The 16,984-nt window shown below is 39.4% G+C and overlaps 1 protein-coding gene across 4 annotated transcripts in view; it reads left to right on the top strand.

Annotated features, from left to right (window-relative positions):
• ADAMTSL1 (ADAMTS like 1) overlaps positions 1-16,984 on the top strand; it is a 475,795-nt gene that overhangs the window by 191,962 nt on the left and 266,849 nt on the right. For 2 of the 4 annotated variants that reach the window (XM_062208160.1, XM_062208158.1), the window contains exons 10-12: positions 9,447-9,497; positions 14,423-14,627; positions 15,851-15,998. The exons of 1 other annotated variant lie outside the window; for it this stretch is intronic. In XM_062208160.1, the coding sequence (XP_062064144.1) occupies positions 9,447-9,497; positions 14,423-14,627; positions 15,851-15,998 (404 nt within the window). The remainder of the gene's footprint in view (positions 1-9,446; positions 9,498-14,422; positions 14,628-15,850; positions 15,999-16,984) is intronic. One more of the 4 variants, XM_062208159.1, reaches the window with a different exon arrangement.

Here is a 16,984-nt window from a genome sequence, read left to right as displayed (position 1 = left end):
CCAAAACCTTTGGGATGTAATCAAATGTAAAATCCTTTTATGTGCCTACCATACTATAATCATAGCTTCTGTCTTACACCAGGGGCAACTTTTTGAAATTTGTTCAGCAATTTGTGCAATCTTTATCTCTTGGGCAAAGGGTCAAGTCCATCATATCACTGGAAAGGCCCAAAGTATATGCCTCTGGTTCAGCAACAACTAAAAAGACCCCATCTTAATTCAGCTAATAAGCACCTTATGTTTTCGGAGCAGCCTTAGATGTAAAATATGCAACATTTGGCCTTATGTATCTTAGGCTCTGAAACTAGTGAGACTCTTAAGGCTGTCTGGGTGAAATTGTGCGAGACACTGTTTGTAAGAAGATCAGAGAACCACCTTTTCAGATTTTTTTGGCATAGGTTTTTAGTTTTCCCTCCAAGGCAGTAATGAAGGGGGCTTAAATTGGCAAGGATTGGACAAGTGAAAAAAGCTCTCACTCATCATGCTATCATGGTCCCAATCATTAGCAAACAAATCTGTTCCTCACTGAAACAGATTCCAAACTCCCTCTTCCTCAAGGAATTCAATGCTGCAGCCCTAAGCAAATGCCCAAACTTGTATGCCCCATGCAGTAGTTCTTGCCGAGTTCAAGTGGACGTTTCTGGGGGTGCGGGGCAGAGGCAGGGAGTCTGGCTCTATTTGGTTTGACAGTTAATTGCATCAGTTATTCCTTCTCAGGGACAAAATTATGAAGAGAAAAAAATATATCTCAGAATTAAAAACTGAATAATTATTAAAATAATTTGCATAAGAGAGGCAGTATGTGTGGTAGGCATGATAAAATCTGGATTCTCATGCTAACATGGTGACCAACCAGCCAATGGCAATAGAGCCTGGTGGTTAAGTGTGGCTGCCTTGGTGTAAAACAGCCTGGCTTGGGATCCTGGCTCTGCCACTTACAAGTTGAGTAGCCTTTGGCGAATTACTTCTTCTCACTAAGCCTCAGTTTTTTCATCCTCTGAAGTGAGGATAATAACAGTACTTACCTCATAAAGTTGTCATGAGGAATAAATGGCGTAATACATTTAAAGAGCTTAGCGGAGTGCCTGACACATGATAAGCACTCTATAAATGTTAGTGGCTGCAGCTGTTATGACTAAGATCATGGTTATGATAACGTCCTTGTTACCGCAAGAAACTCCTCAAGTCTCCAGAAGTTAGCTTTCTCCACCAGGAAAGGAAAAGATGGAATTCTACAAGTCCATATGGATCCAGAGAGACAATTTTCTATCTGTTTTAACAACAGGAAACACAGCTCTTAGGAAAATACCATCTTGAAAGTAAACCACATTTATCAGACTTTTACAATATAATGATCATGAGAAATTAAGGCAACAAACAAGTCCTGACAGCGCAGTGCACAAGCATGTGAGCTCCACTTGGTCAGCTGGGAGACACTGCCATTTCATTTACAGGGGAGTTATGCCACGCACGTCTCCAAAAAGGAGAGCCAGGATAAGGACAGGAAATGGTTGCCTTATTTGGTAGTTAAGGTATAGTGAGATGTTTTCTAATTATAGAGGCCTGTTAGTTTGATTATAATAGTTAAGTCAATGATGTAGAGAAGCAACAACTTCCTTCAGTCTCATCAGCTTCATTTACATATGCATATGCAATAATAAGAAAAAAGCCATGAAAATTTCATTTCCAGTTTCATGCATTGTTTCTAATTAGATTTTATTCAAAAGCAGAGTTCTGGTGCTTTCCAGAATGTCCATACCCTTCCCTTCCTGAGCTTAAAGATAAACCAGAGATAAACCACCTATCATCAGACAATGAAATAAACAACAGCAGCTAGTTATCGAGGCAATTCCATCATTCCACCAAGCCAGCTCGTAACAAATAGTAAGATCACCTCTTAGGTTACATTTTAAAGTTTTGTAAAGTGGAATTATTTGTGTTTTCCTTTTAACTAGCCTGTGAGTTCATAGCATAAGTGTTGTCCTCATCCTCATTTTTAACCTCAGCCAGTCACTTTGCAGCCACATAATTTTAATAGCTCAGTAATTTCTTTACAACTTCTCTGGGCCAGAGTTTTGCCATCTGTAAAGTGAATACAATATCCCTGTCAGAGAGTAACTATGAGGACTGAATAGATGTGAAATGGTTAGCAAGGTGCCAAGCATTCAACAAATGTCAGCTATCATTATTCAACTGAGACCTAAAACAGTAGACTTGTTTGTCCAGTGTCTGGTCTATTTGGAGTTTTTCAGGTGCTTTCATATCCTTTAACTTGTTTTAGTTTTACCATCTCTAAGGGGTCAGCAGGCTGGAGATTGTCATTTGTATTTTACAGATGAAAAATTAAAGGTCAGAGAGGTGACCTGCCTCAAGTTAGGGTGAGCAGAAGCAAGTGGATCTTAGTATTTCCTGATCCAGAAATAGTGATTTTCCACATAACTACAGCCAAATGGATCCTTGATGCAGCATTCATGCTATTATACCCCATAATCATCATTGCTCAGCACCTGTGAGATTTAGTTCAAACCAAACCTACAGCCAGCACAGAACTGTTGACCATATTGATGCGAAGTTTAGGTACTTGAATTGACCACACACCCAGGTTAAGCAAACCTCTTTACATATGCATAAATATTGACACTTACTCAAATCAGACAATGGTCAAATCTCTCATTACAGGAAGAGGCAAGGAGAGCTGGAGGAAATAATAGTTTCACATATGTAAAAGCAGCTCAGATATCAAGAATATTTAACAACAGAAGCATGTGAGAATTTTTCTTATCATTTGACCTAAAATATTAAAGTGCACTGGTAGGTCATTTTGTAGAAAAAAATGAATTTATATCTTTTTTTTAAAAAAAGATTGATTTGTCTATTTGAAAGGCAGAGTTACAGAAAGGGAAAGAGAGAGAGAGTGAGAGATCTTCCATCTGCTGGTTTACTCCCAAAATGGCCGCAATAGCCAGGAGGCAGGAGATTCTTCCAGGTCTCCCATAATGGTGCAGGGCCCAAGCATTTGGGCCATTTTCCACTGCTTTCCCAGGCACATTAACAGGAAGCTGGATAGGAAGTGAAACAGCCAGGATTCAAACTGGTGCCCATATGGGATTCTGGAGCTGCAGGCAGTGACTTTAACCTGCTATACCACAGTGCCAGCCCCAAATGTATATCTTCAAAAACAATAAGTGCTTTCAGATCTGGACAATGAAACAGGTTCCTTTTCATCTGGCTCCAATGTAGCCCAGGTAAATGAACGTTATTTACCTGTGACTATGGTTTTAAAAAATTGGAATCTATTTGCAAAACATTGTCTCATTTGCTCTCACCTCTGCTGATGTAAGGGAAACCTATTGTGTTTCATAAAGTCGTTAAGTGCCTTGGTCAGTGTTTCCTTACTACACTGAAATACATAAGACAAGCTACTTAGAAAAAAAGGAAGCAGATTTTGGCTCCTAGTTTGGAGGTTGCCAATCCAAGGTCAGGCACTCCCTTGGTTGGCTGTCTGGTGAGGCTGCAGGATAGCAAGGGTGGAATGTGTACAGAGGAGGGACCATGTGGTGAGCCAGGAGACAGAGAGGGCAGCTGGACCCAACTCTTAGACTTTTTAACAAACCTTCCCCCAAGAATTAGCTTTCAGGGGCGTGCTCCAGTGATAGAAAGACCTTCAGACTGACCCACTTCCTAAACCATAATTAGTTTGTACCCTCTCAGTATCATCGCTTTATGACTTTGGGCTTTGACCATCTGTGTGAGTTTAGGTACCATATTTGGGTCAAACCATAGCATCAAAATGCTAGAGGAGTAAGGATTTTGAAATGACCAACTTAGTTCAGTGGTTTTCAAGCTTTGGAGCCCACAGAACTCTGAGTTCTGCCCTCAGCAACCACTGGGAAGGGAAAAGTCAGATAAATTCCAATGGCATGGGTTTCTTGGCACCTGTTCCTAATTCATCTTTAAAAAATTCTAATCTCATCCTTTTTGTAGAAGGCCAAAGTGAAGTCCAGATATAAGGGCCTCAAGATTACATAAAAGGAACAAGAGCAGCACCCACTTTTTCTCACTGTGTTAAATGTGTGTGTTTGAATATTTGTTTTCATTCTGGATGGTCATTGTCTTGCTTGTCTTTGCATCACACACCAATGATATGATTTCCTTCAAGGAATACTTACTCATCTCCCATATGCAGTGCACTGTGCTAGGAGACACAGGGGAGAATAACATTATGATTCTGCCCCATGATATTAAACTGATGAAAAAATTATGTCTGTTTAAAGTTAATGTACAGTTAAGTGATGAAAGGAGTTAGTATTTTAGATATTGAGAAGGAGGAAAGAGAATTTTTAACTAGATGTTAAGAGGAAAAAATAAGATAAGACGTTAGCAGTTGTGAAATTTCACTGCGCATTATGAAGTCACTTAGTATTTTATTCTATTTTATTTTTTGAGAGTAATAAAGAGAGACCTCCTATCCGCGTGTTCATTCCCTCAAATACCTTCACCAGCTGAGGCTGGGCCGATACCAGAGCTGGGATCCAGGAACACAATCCAGATCTCCTACAGGGTGGCAGGAACCAATTGCTTGAGCCACAACACTGCCTCCAAAGGGTCTGCTCTAACAGGAAGCTTGAATCAGAAGCCAGAGTCAGGAATTGAACGCAAGCATTCTGATGTGAAGTGTCTTAACTTAACCAGTGTCTTCACTTCTAGTAAAAAGGTGCTCCCCCACTTAGGACTTTTGGGTTGAAAATAAAATTTCAGTTGCTATGACAGCAGTGAGTAGGTTGACTGAGAAGTCAATTCTTGGAAGCAAAGAGATCTGTTAGGAAGCTGCTGCAAAGCACCCAAACTCGGGTCAAGAGGAGCCGTGTTGGCAAATGCTACTGGTGTTGAGGTGCCAACTGGAAGAATTGAGTGCCTGTGGGGAACATGGGTGAAAGAAACAAAAATGCCCCACAGCATGGAGGGTAGGTGGGAGAATTGCAGTGCCCTAAATTGTGACAGTGACCATGGCAGGGGAAGATATTGAATTGTCTGGGACAAACTGAGCTTGAAAAGCCTGGAGCACATCCAGTTGTAAGGAAGGTCAGAAATGTGGGTCTGCAGCTCAGAAGAGGCAGCAGGTCAGGATGCCCTGAGTCGGACCACTGAAACCAGGGAAGGGTCTCCTAGGTTCATTTCCACTACAAAAGGAATCCCTCAGTTAGGTGTTCATGCAGTCACTTACATTAGGATTTTTCTGGGGAAGAGAGATTTATCACGATTTGTAAATTCCACTGCTGAACCTCATGTTGGCTTGATTTCTAAAGTCTCTGTAAAGTAGCATCTTAGATCATGTCTGCACAGACTCGATAATCTTTAAGTGACACATGGGATTTCAGAAAATAGCCTCATTTCATAAATTGTAGTTGTAGGTCCAAATATTTCTGTCTTATACTTTCTTGCATTTTGTCATATCTAAATATTCTAATGACTGTGATTATAAAAAGTATTACATTATTAAAAAACACTTGGGAAATTGGAAAATAAAAAAGGGAAACCAAAAATATCCATAATGCAAACACCAAGAACAAACCATTTGTTGTTAGGTATTCTGCTAAGATATGTGTGTATACATATATGTGCATATGTATTTTTATGTATACACATATGTACATGCAAACATATAAACAAACTTCATGGAAATGTGTAGATATGCAAACACATAAATTTTCTTAATATCAAGGATTATATTGTACATGCTATTTTGTATTACTTTTTTTAGTTAACATATAATTGAGCATTTTTCTGTGTCATTAAAATGATTCAAAAAGCTTTCTGTTTATATGCTACATAGTATTTTGTTATATGAACCTGCTATAACATGAAACATTCTTTTGTCATCAGATAATTCATTAAGGCATGTAATTTGAAAGTAGGAAATAGAATGTCTCTTCTGCTTCCACCTCATTACTCCAGAATCATTATCTCCTCCTCCTTACCTATGGTTCTTACCACCACAACCTCTGAAGGTGGTGGTTTTGGGTGGAGTCATGTCTCTGCCCACCATAAGAAATAAGTAAGTGGTCAGGATCAGTAAGACAATGGAGATTGAGGATTCAGTAGTTTTACACCAAAACCAAAAGGCAGAGTTAGAGAGAGGTGGGAGAGAGACAGAAGAAAGATATCTTTCATCTGCTCGTTCACTCCTCAAATGGCTGCATCAGCAGGGGCTGGGCCAGGCCAAAGCCAGGAGCCAGGAGCTTCATTCAGGTATCCCACATGGATGCAGGGGCCCAAGAACTTGGGCCATCTTCCACTGCTTTCCCAGGCAGGAAGCTGGATAGGAGGAGGTGGAACAGCTAGGACTCAAACTGGTGCCCATGTTGGATGCTGGCATTGCAGGAGGCAGCTTAGCCTGCTACACCACAATGCTGGCTCCAACCCTGTGTGATCCCCTGTGTAATCCCTTTTTACAATCCTTTTTCTCTCCTTGACGATTGCACACATATTCAGATCCATGTCAGAGTCCATACACACCCAGAGCCAGACATAAACATGGGGAGACTTTCTTCAAGACCTAATTGCATTCTTCTACATCATCTTTTTCATGATGTATACTTTGCCTAAGGAAAAAAAAAGGTGTTTTTAAAACAAGAAATAGGAAGTTCAGTTTGGGCAAGATTGGCTTCCCCTCTGTGACAGTGTAGTGAAAGGCCAGGGCCATGGCGTGAGCCCCAAGAGAGAGCAGAGCCCATGCACACGGATATGTATTAACAGGACTGGACAGAGCACTACTGTTTTGATATGTTTTTGTTTTCACAGGTGCCATAGAACCATTTTATGAGTCTTCACCACAACCCGTGCCATAGAAAGACAAATATAGGTATAGTTTTGCCTAATTCAGGCTTAAAGGTTTTGTTAAAACAAAAACAGAACGTCTGCATCAATCCAAAGCAAAGCCCAGCAACTTGAATCCTATGCATTCTTCAGGTTCACGTCTCCATCAGAGTTACTGTCTCAGTTTTAAAAATCATCAGCAGATAAATCAATTGACAGAGATCTGCAACAGTTCATTCTAATATTGAAGATGACAAATTATAACCATAAATTTTTAAGGGGAGAGGCAATGATATGCATTTCTGCATTTAGAAATTGATGTAGGCATGAATAAAAATATTAGGCCAAGTAAGGTACAACTTCAAAGTCAATTTGATTTATTTCTTAATTGACTGCTATTAGAGAACAGTGTATGTCCAACATTATTAGCAGAGCTTTGGAAAGTTGGCAGTCTTTACAAAATAGTCCTTTTAGAAAGAAAAGTTCCTTAATTACTAGATGTAAGAATTATTGGAACAAGATCACATGATTTAACAAAAGGCAGGATTAGGCTTTCATCCAATTTCTTTTCTGTAGGAGAAGGTAGGAAAACAAGAAAGTTTAACTGAAAAAACAGCAAGAAAAGTTTAATGTAATATTCATACATTCTTGTATTGAATATCTATGGGATTTTGAGCATCCCAAAAGGCAGCATCCAGTTTCATGAACATTGTTACTGAAGAGTAATACACATACATACACACACACACACACCATGAAAATTTCATCATATAATTGAGTGAAAAAATGTAGTCATACAAATAAATACAGACAACTTAGTCATGTAAAATAAATAGACAAATTAGAACCCTGATGACTTTCCTTCCTGGAAATAGTATTTACATAATTTTGTTTCCCATTTCTTTCAAGCAAGTTTAATCTCTCCTGTGTATCCTTTTCTCTTTAAGTAATTTCTAGAACGTCACAGATCCACCTGTCCCTCCTGCTTTCTTCTTTGTCTCCCATAATCTCATCAGTACCATTTTCCTCTTCCTGAATTGCAGTAGACCCAGCTCATCTTTCTACCCAAATTCTTAGGTTTGCTAGCCACATAAAAGGAACATACTGTGGGGCTGGCTCTGTGGCATAGTAGGTAAAGCTACCGCCTGCAGCGCTGGCATCCCATATGGGTGCCAGTTCAAGTCCTAGCTGCTCTACTTCCAATCTAGCTCTCTGCTATGGCCTAGGAAAGCAATAAAAGATAGCCCATCTTTAGCCCCCTGCGCATGCATGGGAGACCCAGAGGAGGCTCCTGGCTCCGGGCTTCAGATTGGCCCAGCTCCAGCCATTGCAACTATTTGGGAAGTGAATCAGCAGATGGAAGCCCTTTCTCTCTCTCTCTCTCTCTCTCACTCTCTCTGCCTCTCTGTAACTCTGCCTTTCAAATAAATGAATAAAATCTTTATTTAAAAAATAAAACCATACTTAAATTAATTTTAATTATTTAATTATTTATTTATTAAATATAGACAAGTTTATATTAAATATTTGAATGCATAAATATTGACTCATATCCATCCATCACAGGGATATGGATAGAATACAAAGGTCCAGTTATTCTAAAGAGAGGCTTCCTATCATTTGTCAGTGGAAAATTGGCATCTTCGGCTTATGCCCTACCACACTGAGCTCTGTCACCCAGTCTTGATGAAGTGGCAGTAGCCCTCTTCTCCAAATCCGTGAGTCATAAATCCTCTGTAAGTCAGGGAACCAGGGAACCAAGGAAGCAGGGAATGAGGCCTCAGCAAGGACCCAGTCTTACCCATGGGAGGCTTTCGTTGAAATCATGACGCAGATTATTGTTTTATTAAAGGCCTCTGAGAACTTCACTGAGCCTTTAACGCCACGTCCTGAGGGCCCTGTAGCCTCTGCTCTGTCTCTAAACCTCCTGACTTTTCCACCCCAATCACAACTACCATTATACTGGAAGTTAGCACTATGGAGACCACAAAAGCTCCTTTCATGTGTTCTCCATTTTATTTTGATAATTTCTGCCTCTTAATAGTGGTCTGCTAGGTTTAGTAGTCACCTTTTACGAAACACCCAAGAGGTAGTTTTCCTGGTATTCCTAAAATCTTTAGGTCTGCCAAGGGAAGAAACCAGTTTGCTAATGCACATTACACAGTATTGTCATTCTGAAGTACATGCTCTAGTGACTAAATAGCTCTCTGTTTCATCAGAAATAAGACAGTAACTGTAATTTCTTGGTGGGCATCTGAAAGTAGCATTAATGATGATGATAATGACCTCATAGGATGTATAATTTGGTGGATTAAGGAACATTTACAAGCTTGTTGTGTCATAGTTAATGATGAAGTGCCAAGTTTTCTGGCCACCACCTTTTTCAGCAGTACTTCCTGCTTGAATCAGAGGAAATAATAAATAATAAACGGTGCCTTTTTCAAAGAACTTGCCCCGTCCTAAAGCTTATGCTAGTATATAGATATTGAACTGTTTTAGTGTTGTTTTTCAGAGATAATTTATTAATGTCATTTTGCAATTGTATAAAGAATTGTATGATGTAATCATTTAGTGTTTATTTTATTGTGTGTACCTTCTACTCAGAGGGTTGGCATTATTGTTCCTAACAGTGACGGATACAAGCAGATCATGCCTTATGACCTCTACCATCCCCTTCCTCGGTACGTAAATCAATTGTCCTGATGTTAGAATTAGCAAATCAGTCTTCTGCTCTTACATATATACATATATATGTATATATATATATATATAAGCCATATATATACATATATATAGATTCTGTGTTTTTCTGTAACAATAAGATGGTAGATGGTGTATTTTGCAATCCATTCTGAGCTCTGCTTCTGAATAATACTGGACTGCTCAGACTGTAAGCTTGCCATTCAAAAGCCATTTAAGATAGGGTCCTATTACATTGGAGTAGACACAGTAATTCATTCTGATTAGATACAGTGTATGGGTTTATGTTATGTCTTTCTTTCACTCCCTTTGTCCTTTTCTATGTTTCCTCTGCAATAGGACCCCAGCCATTAAAGCACTGTTGCTAACTGTTAAACAAACACTGCCTAATGTATTATCCCAGTACCAAGAATGTGGAATTCCAGATGTGGGATGATTTTGCATAGGGACTTTAAATATCTCCTTATTATTACAAAGAAGTTATAATTAAGTTTAAAAAGGCAGTTTTTTCATATCCTTATTGTTCAGATATTGGGGGTGATTTAAAAAAAAACATAAAATTCAGTATGCTGCATTGGTTTATAAGATACAGTAATTTTTAAAACTAGAATGATGACAGTGATTCAAGAACTTTTGATATAGCTTATCTCTTTATAATAGATTCATAAGAAAACTGGAGAAACTGAGAAGTATACTAGCTACATGGAGTATGACCTGCAACATGAGAAAAATATCCACAGATAGCAGAAATTAGAATGGAGCTTGAAATAGATCTTTGATCTATTTTCTTACTTGGCCTTCAGGGAGTTGGCTGCTATTTAGAACCCAGGCTTTAAATCAGATTATAAATAGTTGGAATAACTCATAGTAGTTTGCGCAGTCCCAAACTAAACCAAGCCCAGAAAATAATTTTATTCTGAACAGTAAAATAAAGAAAAAATTGAAAATCCCCAAATACCTAATTAATTAGAGTCAAAATGCAGGTCCCTTGAGGTCATCTGGTCCAACTCTTCCTTTCCATTCCAACCCACCAGAGAGATACAAGCAATATATGTATACACATATGCATTCATGTCCACATTATATAATTCATACACACAAGTACAAGTTGTCACCCAGCCTCTACTTAAATCTTTCCAGTGACTGGCAGAGAACTCACTTTGCACATCTAATGGTAGAACATGGAGAGGAGAATTTGCTTTATGCCTTCTATGTTGTTGCTTTAGGTTAGCTAAATGGCTCCCTCCTAGTCAGCTCCCTCCCACTTTCCTATGACTGTACTGATAAAGACAATGACAACTTTAGAATACTCCCGCTATATCATTTTGCTGTCTTGATACAGGAATTTTGAAAAATTTGAGCGATAGCACAAAAGATTACTTTAACTGTACCAAGATGTCATTTGATTTCAATGTCTGTATCTGTAAAATATCTATTCGTGGCACATGAACATCTGTTTGGGGGAAGGCTATCCATTTCAAGATAAGGGCAAGGCTGGGAGCAGAGTGAGCAACATCAACTTTATGCTTTTCCTGTTCTAGCAGCTCCTAGATTTGGTCATAGCCATAAGCTTTCTTGTTTTTATTTCTCTGGCATAACTAATGCCTACCCTAGATTAAACCTGATTTTTTTTATAGATTGTAATTTCCCCCATAAGACTCATGTCCAATAGGGTATTTTTTTAAAAGATTTTTTTTTAATTTATATGAAAGACAGTTACAGAGAGAGGTAAAGATGAAGAGAGAGAGAGAGGTCTTCTATCTGCTGGTTCACTCTCCAAATGGCCGCAACAGCTGGAGCTGAGCCTATCTGAAGCCAGGAGCCAGGAGCTTCCTCCAGGTCTCTCATATGTTACAGGGACCCAAGGACTTAGGCCATAGTCTACTTCTTTCCCAGGCCATAGCAGAGAGCTGGATTGGAAGAGGAGCAGCCAGGACTAGAACCGGTGCCCATATGGGATGCTAGCGCTTCAGGCCAGGGCTTTAATCCACTGTGCCACAGCGCCGGCCCCCCAGTAGGGTATTGAAATAATCTTCCCTGCTATATGTTTGCAATATATCATCATGTTATTGTGTATATATTTGGCATGTCACTGCATCAATGGGAAAGGAAAATTCACAAATACTGGCTGCATTTCTTGCTCCTTGCACTTCTGTTACTGAACTAGTACTGAAGTTGGACATTCTGTTTCACTAAGAAGGTCCTCATTAATAGAAGCTGTTTCTACAAATGGGGTCTTCATTTCATAAGAATTAGACTCAATAGGGGTTCTCAAAAAACAGCTACACACTGATCAAGGGAGAGGCTTTACTCATTGAATTATTTAAACACATTTAAGACCATGCATACAGATTAAAACATGATTCATGCATTACTAGATTGTTCTTTCCTCCTTTTAGTCTTTGACTGTAACATCTTTCTGAACATAAGAATGCCATATGGTGAATTATCTTTATTCCTAATTAATACACGCCACTATTCTACATCTTTCTTAATTTTTAGAATTTTTTTAAATCAAAGAAGTTAAAATATATAATTTAAAATTCATTTTAATGTTTTTCCTGGGCGAGATTCTTGGATATGTCTTTTTTTCTGATTCCAGCATTTATCTGATGATCATTGTTTTAAGATCTCCTGACTGATACTCACTTAGCTTTTTCTATATTTTAAAACACCCAAGCATGTTTGCTTTAAAATTACACATAAGCCTATTATTATGAGGATAATTTTTTTACATATAAAACTTTAGTATGGTGAAAGCATGCTATAAGCTCTTAGAACATTAGCCTCATTTTTCTCTCTATAATCACTGACATTGAAAAGGACACTTACTACTGTCTGTAAAATTCCACTATGGCACTATGGTCATATCCAGGTGTTGAGACAGATATTAATCACTCTCCTTCTAGAGGGTTCAAGTTTGGGAATGTTTGAATACCAATTAGAAAATGTGCTCTTTTATGGTGTGTTCATATTCAAAGAGGTTAAATGTGCATTCAAAAACATGTTTCTACTTGACTGTCAGGTGAAATCCAATGTCAATAAGTACTTAATAAATTCAGTCCCATTTTAGTCTGTATCAGGCCTGAAACCCTCCTTCAGAAGAAATCATTCTAGAGATTTCCATGGAGACAAATGAGAATTGATTTCAACTTTTTGGAAGAGAAACTCTGTATAGAGCTACTTCACCCTCTTGAAAGGATGAGAAAGTCTCTTAAGGCTGGACTGAGAGCCTCAGTTTCTCCACAATGATCTTTTACGGTTGTGTCTGCTGGGGAAAATGCACAGGAAAATGTTGTCTTTGGCAGCATGTTTCAGCTATCCGCAGTGGAGATAACAGTTGTTGCTAATGTAGAACAGTGCTGAGAAAATGTGGAGAAAAACTCAGTGTAACTGGGAAAACACCCATGATTCTGGCTCACACAGAAGAGAAATCAAGCTCACAATGTACATGAAATTCTATTTATAAAATAACTAAAGTCTCCAAAGCCTGTGCAATGTTTTAAAAGTTAACTCTGCAGGTAAATCAACTCAGTGATATTTTCTCTTTCATTAAAAATATCTCTCATAATTTTAAGAGAATCTTAAAGCTCCCTAGCAGCCATCATCAACAGCACAATCCACGTAAGAAAGACAAACTCAGCTCATTCAGAACCTATGTTTCTGTCTTTAGAAATTCCACATTGTCTAGATCTAGAAGAAGAGAAGAAGAGCTAGGCAAAGATCTCTCTCGGCATCTGGTCCCAGGTACTTCAGAGCTGTATACCACTCTGGAGAAAAAAAAAAATCAAAGAAATTTTCCTCTTGAAAATATTATTTTCTAGCTTACTTTACTATATACCTAGACTCAGATACCATAGGCCTTTCAATCAAAACTAAACGTCCCACAGTGGGGTGACTATGGCTCAAAATAACCATGTATTAGAAACCATATAAGAAGACAGGAGTTCCAAGTCTCTAAATATAAAGTAATGGCAAGCAGATTTGATTTGATCAGCATACATTGTATACATTTATTGAACTATTCCACTGTACCTCATAAATGTTTACAATTGTTAATTTTGAAATATTTTAATGCTTAAGGAGGTGAAAATGTTAGCTAATCTAATTCAGTCATTGCACTTGGAATACATGTGTCAAATTATCACACCATCCATACCCTATAAATATGTACAATTAAAAATAATTATCAAGAAGTGAAATAAGGTGATGGGAGAAAATACAAACAAAATAGAACCTCCTCCCAACTCCAGGAGTTCTTTACTGGAGAAGTTGCAACTGCCAGTATCCCTCAGTGTAACTGGGAAGCAGAGAAGTAGGTGGCACCTGTATTAATGCAGCTCCACTGAGGGATGGCACAGTTTGAACATCAGAATTGTGCTGAACCTATAAGTGTGTAGTCTCAAAGCCGACAGTTTCAGATGCAAGCGAGCAGGTCATTTGTTTGCCTTGATTTCTCATGAACTTCTCCTGTAAAAGATACCCTAAAGTAAAGTAGTGAAGTATTACATTGAAAATCCTCACCCAGGTAAAACTATTCGCATGAACTGATAGTCCAGCTTGAGTCTTGATACGACCATATCTGGAAATTCTAGGAGGAGTTCTGAGGACTGAAGTGCCATCTTTTGTGTAGGTGACAGACAGCACAGACTTCCTGTGACCAGCCCTCAAAACTAATTTCTTAGCATCTCTGTACAACTTCATGGTTTCCAAAGTGTTTTGCCAGTGTGGAATCCTTCTCTTGCTCCTCAGATTTCAGGCACTAGATGGTTTTTGGTTCTTTGGACCATAGCCTCTCAGAACCTGATAATCCCAGTAGGCACGGGGACTGGGGTTGGGCTGGCAGGTCACTGAGGAGGTGTGGCCATGTGCATGTCTGCCCTGATGACTCCCCTTGCTTCTGTAGGTGGGAGGCCACCCCGTGGACCGCGTGCTCCTCCTCTTGTGGGGGGGGCATCCAGAGCCGGGCAGTTTCCTGTGTGGAGGAGGACATCCAGGGGCATGTCACTTCAGTGGAAGAGTGGAAATGCATGTACACCCCTAAGATGCCCATCGTGCAGCCCTGCAACATTTTTGACTGCCCTAAATGGCTGGCACAGGAGTGGTCTCCGGTAACTGTGCCTTCTTTCTTTGTTCATTAGGAGAGTAAGTCCGCTCTTCCCTCTCATGGTCACGGCCCCACCCGATACCCAGGGTAGCACCACACTTCTGCTCTTGAGGTGTCTGGAAGCCCACCAGCTTAGCTCCTGGAGTAGGGATGCCTGTTTCTGGCCAAAAGTCAATGATTTTTTTTCTAATTGTCTTTCTCATGATTGTTTCAAGAAGCCTCTATTGCTCCCCTGAATAGTGCTCCCTTAAATGGCCCTGGGGAAGCAAATGGCTTTCAAGAGTAATTGAAGCTGACCCTGCATCTGTGAAAGCAGGTTCAGTGATGGAGCTCTGTAGCCCGAACATTTTACTTCATTTTCCACCTGTTATACTCTGTATCCAAAAAGGGTCTCAATGGATGAAAATGATAACTAAATGTGTTATTCATAATAATTTAAATGGGGATAAAACAGGGTAGTTAAAACCAACAAATTATAGACATTAGGAAACCTGCTCTAATTAAACATTAAATATTTTTCTGGGTTTCCTGGTTGCTAACGCAAAAGGGGAAATGGCAAAGGAGCTAGAAAGATGTGGAAGTAAACCACTGTGCCTCCATCCATGGAAATGACTAAAGACTTTCCCCTGAGCCTTGGGGCTTGAGGAAGTACATCTGACCTGTGTTGCTTTTCTGTATCTAGACAAGCTATCAGACAAGTAATACCCTTGGATGTGCTGTCATTATCTGGGCATTGAATGAGCTCCTATAAATTTGTTTTCCATTTCAGTACAATCAGTTGCCACAATGTAATTACCCATGCCACAGTATAACTTGCTATGATGGCAGTTCATAATTATTGAATGCCTACATGGACACTAGCATTTCCCATATTTTTAATTGTAGTCACTAGCAAAGAAACTAAATTAAAATACCATATTTTTCATTAAAATTGAGCACACTCCACAGTTTCTTTTCTTGGTGCCTGGTTTGAGACTTTGCATGAAGTGGATGCTTCAGGATTGCTGAATCCAAAGCTAATAAATTGAAAATGATTGAATTTTCAGCCAGCTTCACCTCAAATAGCCCAACAAAACAAATACCCCATGACTGGTAAGAAGTGGTACAAATCCACCAGGAGTCCTCATTTGAAAAGGAACCCTTATATGAATGCTTGCAGATGGGAAGTAAAGAAGAGTAAGCAAGGCTTTGTCTATGAGTCTCCTTTTTCTTGCAATGTCTTTCCAGTGCACGGTGACATGTGGTCAGGGCCTCAGGTACCGTGTGGTCCTCTGCATTGACCATCGAGGGATGCACACAGGAGGCTGTAGCCCCAAAACGAAGCCCCACATAAAAGAGGAATGCATCATACCCACCCCCTGCTATAAACCGAAAGGTAACTTGATAGGTGCTCTGCTACTACTCTGACTTCTTATGTGTATTTTGATGCTGTTTTTAATTTCTTGGAATATTTTTAAGTAAACCAAGTATTTTTGGTAAGGATTCTTTATAACAAACTCTGCTAAGTGGAGTTGATTCTTTTATAAAACTTTCAAATGACTTTGTAAATTTTTTTTTTTTGACAGGCAGAGTGGACAGTGAGAGAGAGAGACAGAGAGAAAGGTCTTCCTTTGCCGTTGGTTCACCCTCCAATGGCCGCCGCGGCCAGCGCACTGCAGCCGGCGCACCGCGCTGATCCGATGGCAGGAGCCAGGTGCTTCTCCTGGTCTCCCATGGGGTGCAGGGCCCAAGCACTTGGGCCATCCTCCACTGCACTCCCAGGCCACATCAGAGAGCTGGCCTGGAAGAGGGGCAACCGGGACAGAATCCGGCACCCCGACCGGGACTAGAACCCGGTGTGCCGGCGCCGCCAGGTAGAGGATTAGCCTGTTGAGCCACGGCGCCAGCCGGACTTTGTAAATTTTAAGTATAGAAATTTATATTATATATAAAATCTATGTAATAATTATCTCTTAGGTCACAACAATGTTTGAAGACTATTACTAAAAAAACATCTGCTTAGAGGGAGACTGTATATTACTGTAAACACTTCTTGCTATTAAAAACAAAGCAGTAAATCTAAGTCTGTCTGCTTTGTTCAGACTGAAACACGTTGGGAAGCCACATGCTTCAAATTGATGAAACAGAAAACTGTTGCTTTTTATTTTGAAAATTAAAACACTAACATGAGTCTCAATTCCAGAACCATGATTTGAAATGAAAACTTGAAATATATTAGAATGTAATAAGTATTAGAAATCAATCTTCTTTAAAAATTAGAAAACTGCTATTTACTGATTATGATTTTTGATACTTACAGTGGGTGTCTCAGATTGGCATGAATACTAACTTGATTTCTGTATTAGTATTATTACTAATCTG

The sequence above is a fragment of the Lepus europaeus genome, chromosome 12 (assembly GCF_033115175.1).
Source record: "Lepus europaeus isolate LE1 chromosome 12, mLepTim1.pri, whole genome shotgun sequence".
NCBI lineage: Eukaryota > Metazoa > Chordata > Mammalia > Lagomorpha > Leporidae > Lepus > Lepus europaeus.
Note: the sequence above shows the minus strand (reverse complement) of the source record. Positions and strands in the feature narration are given on the sequence as shown.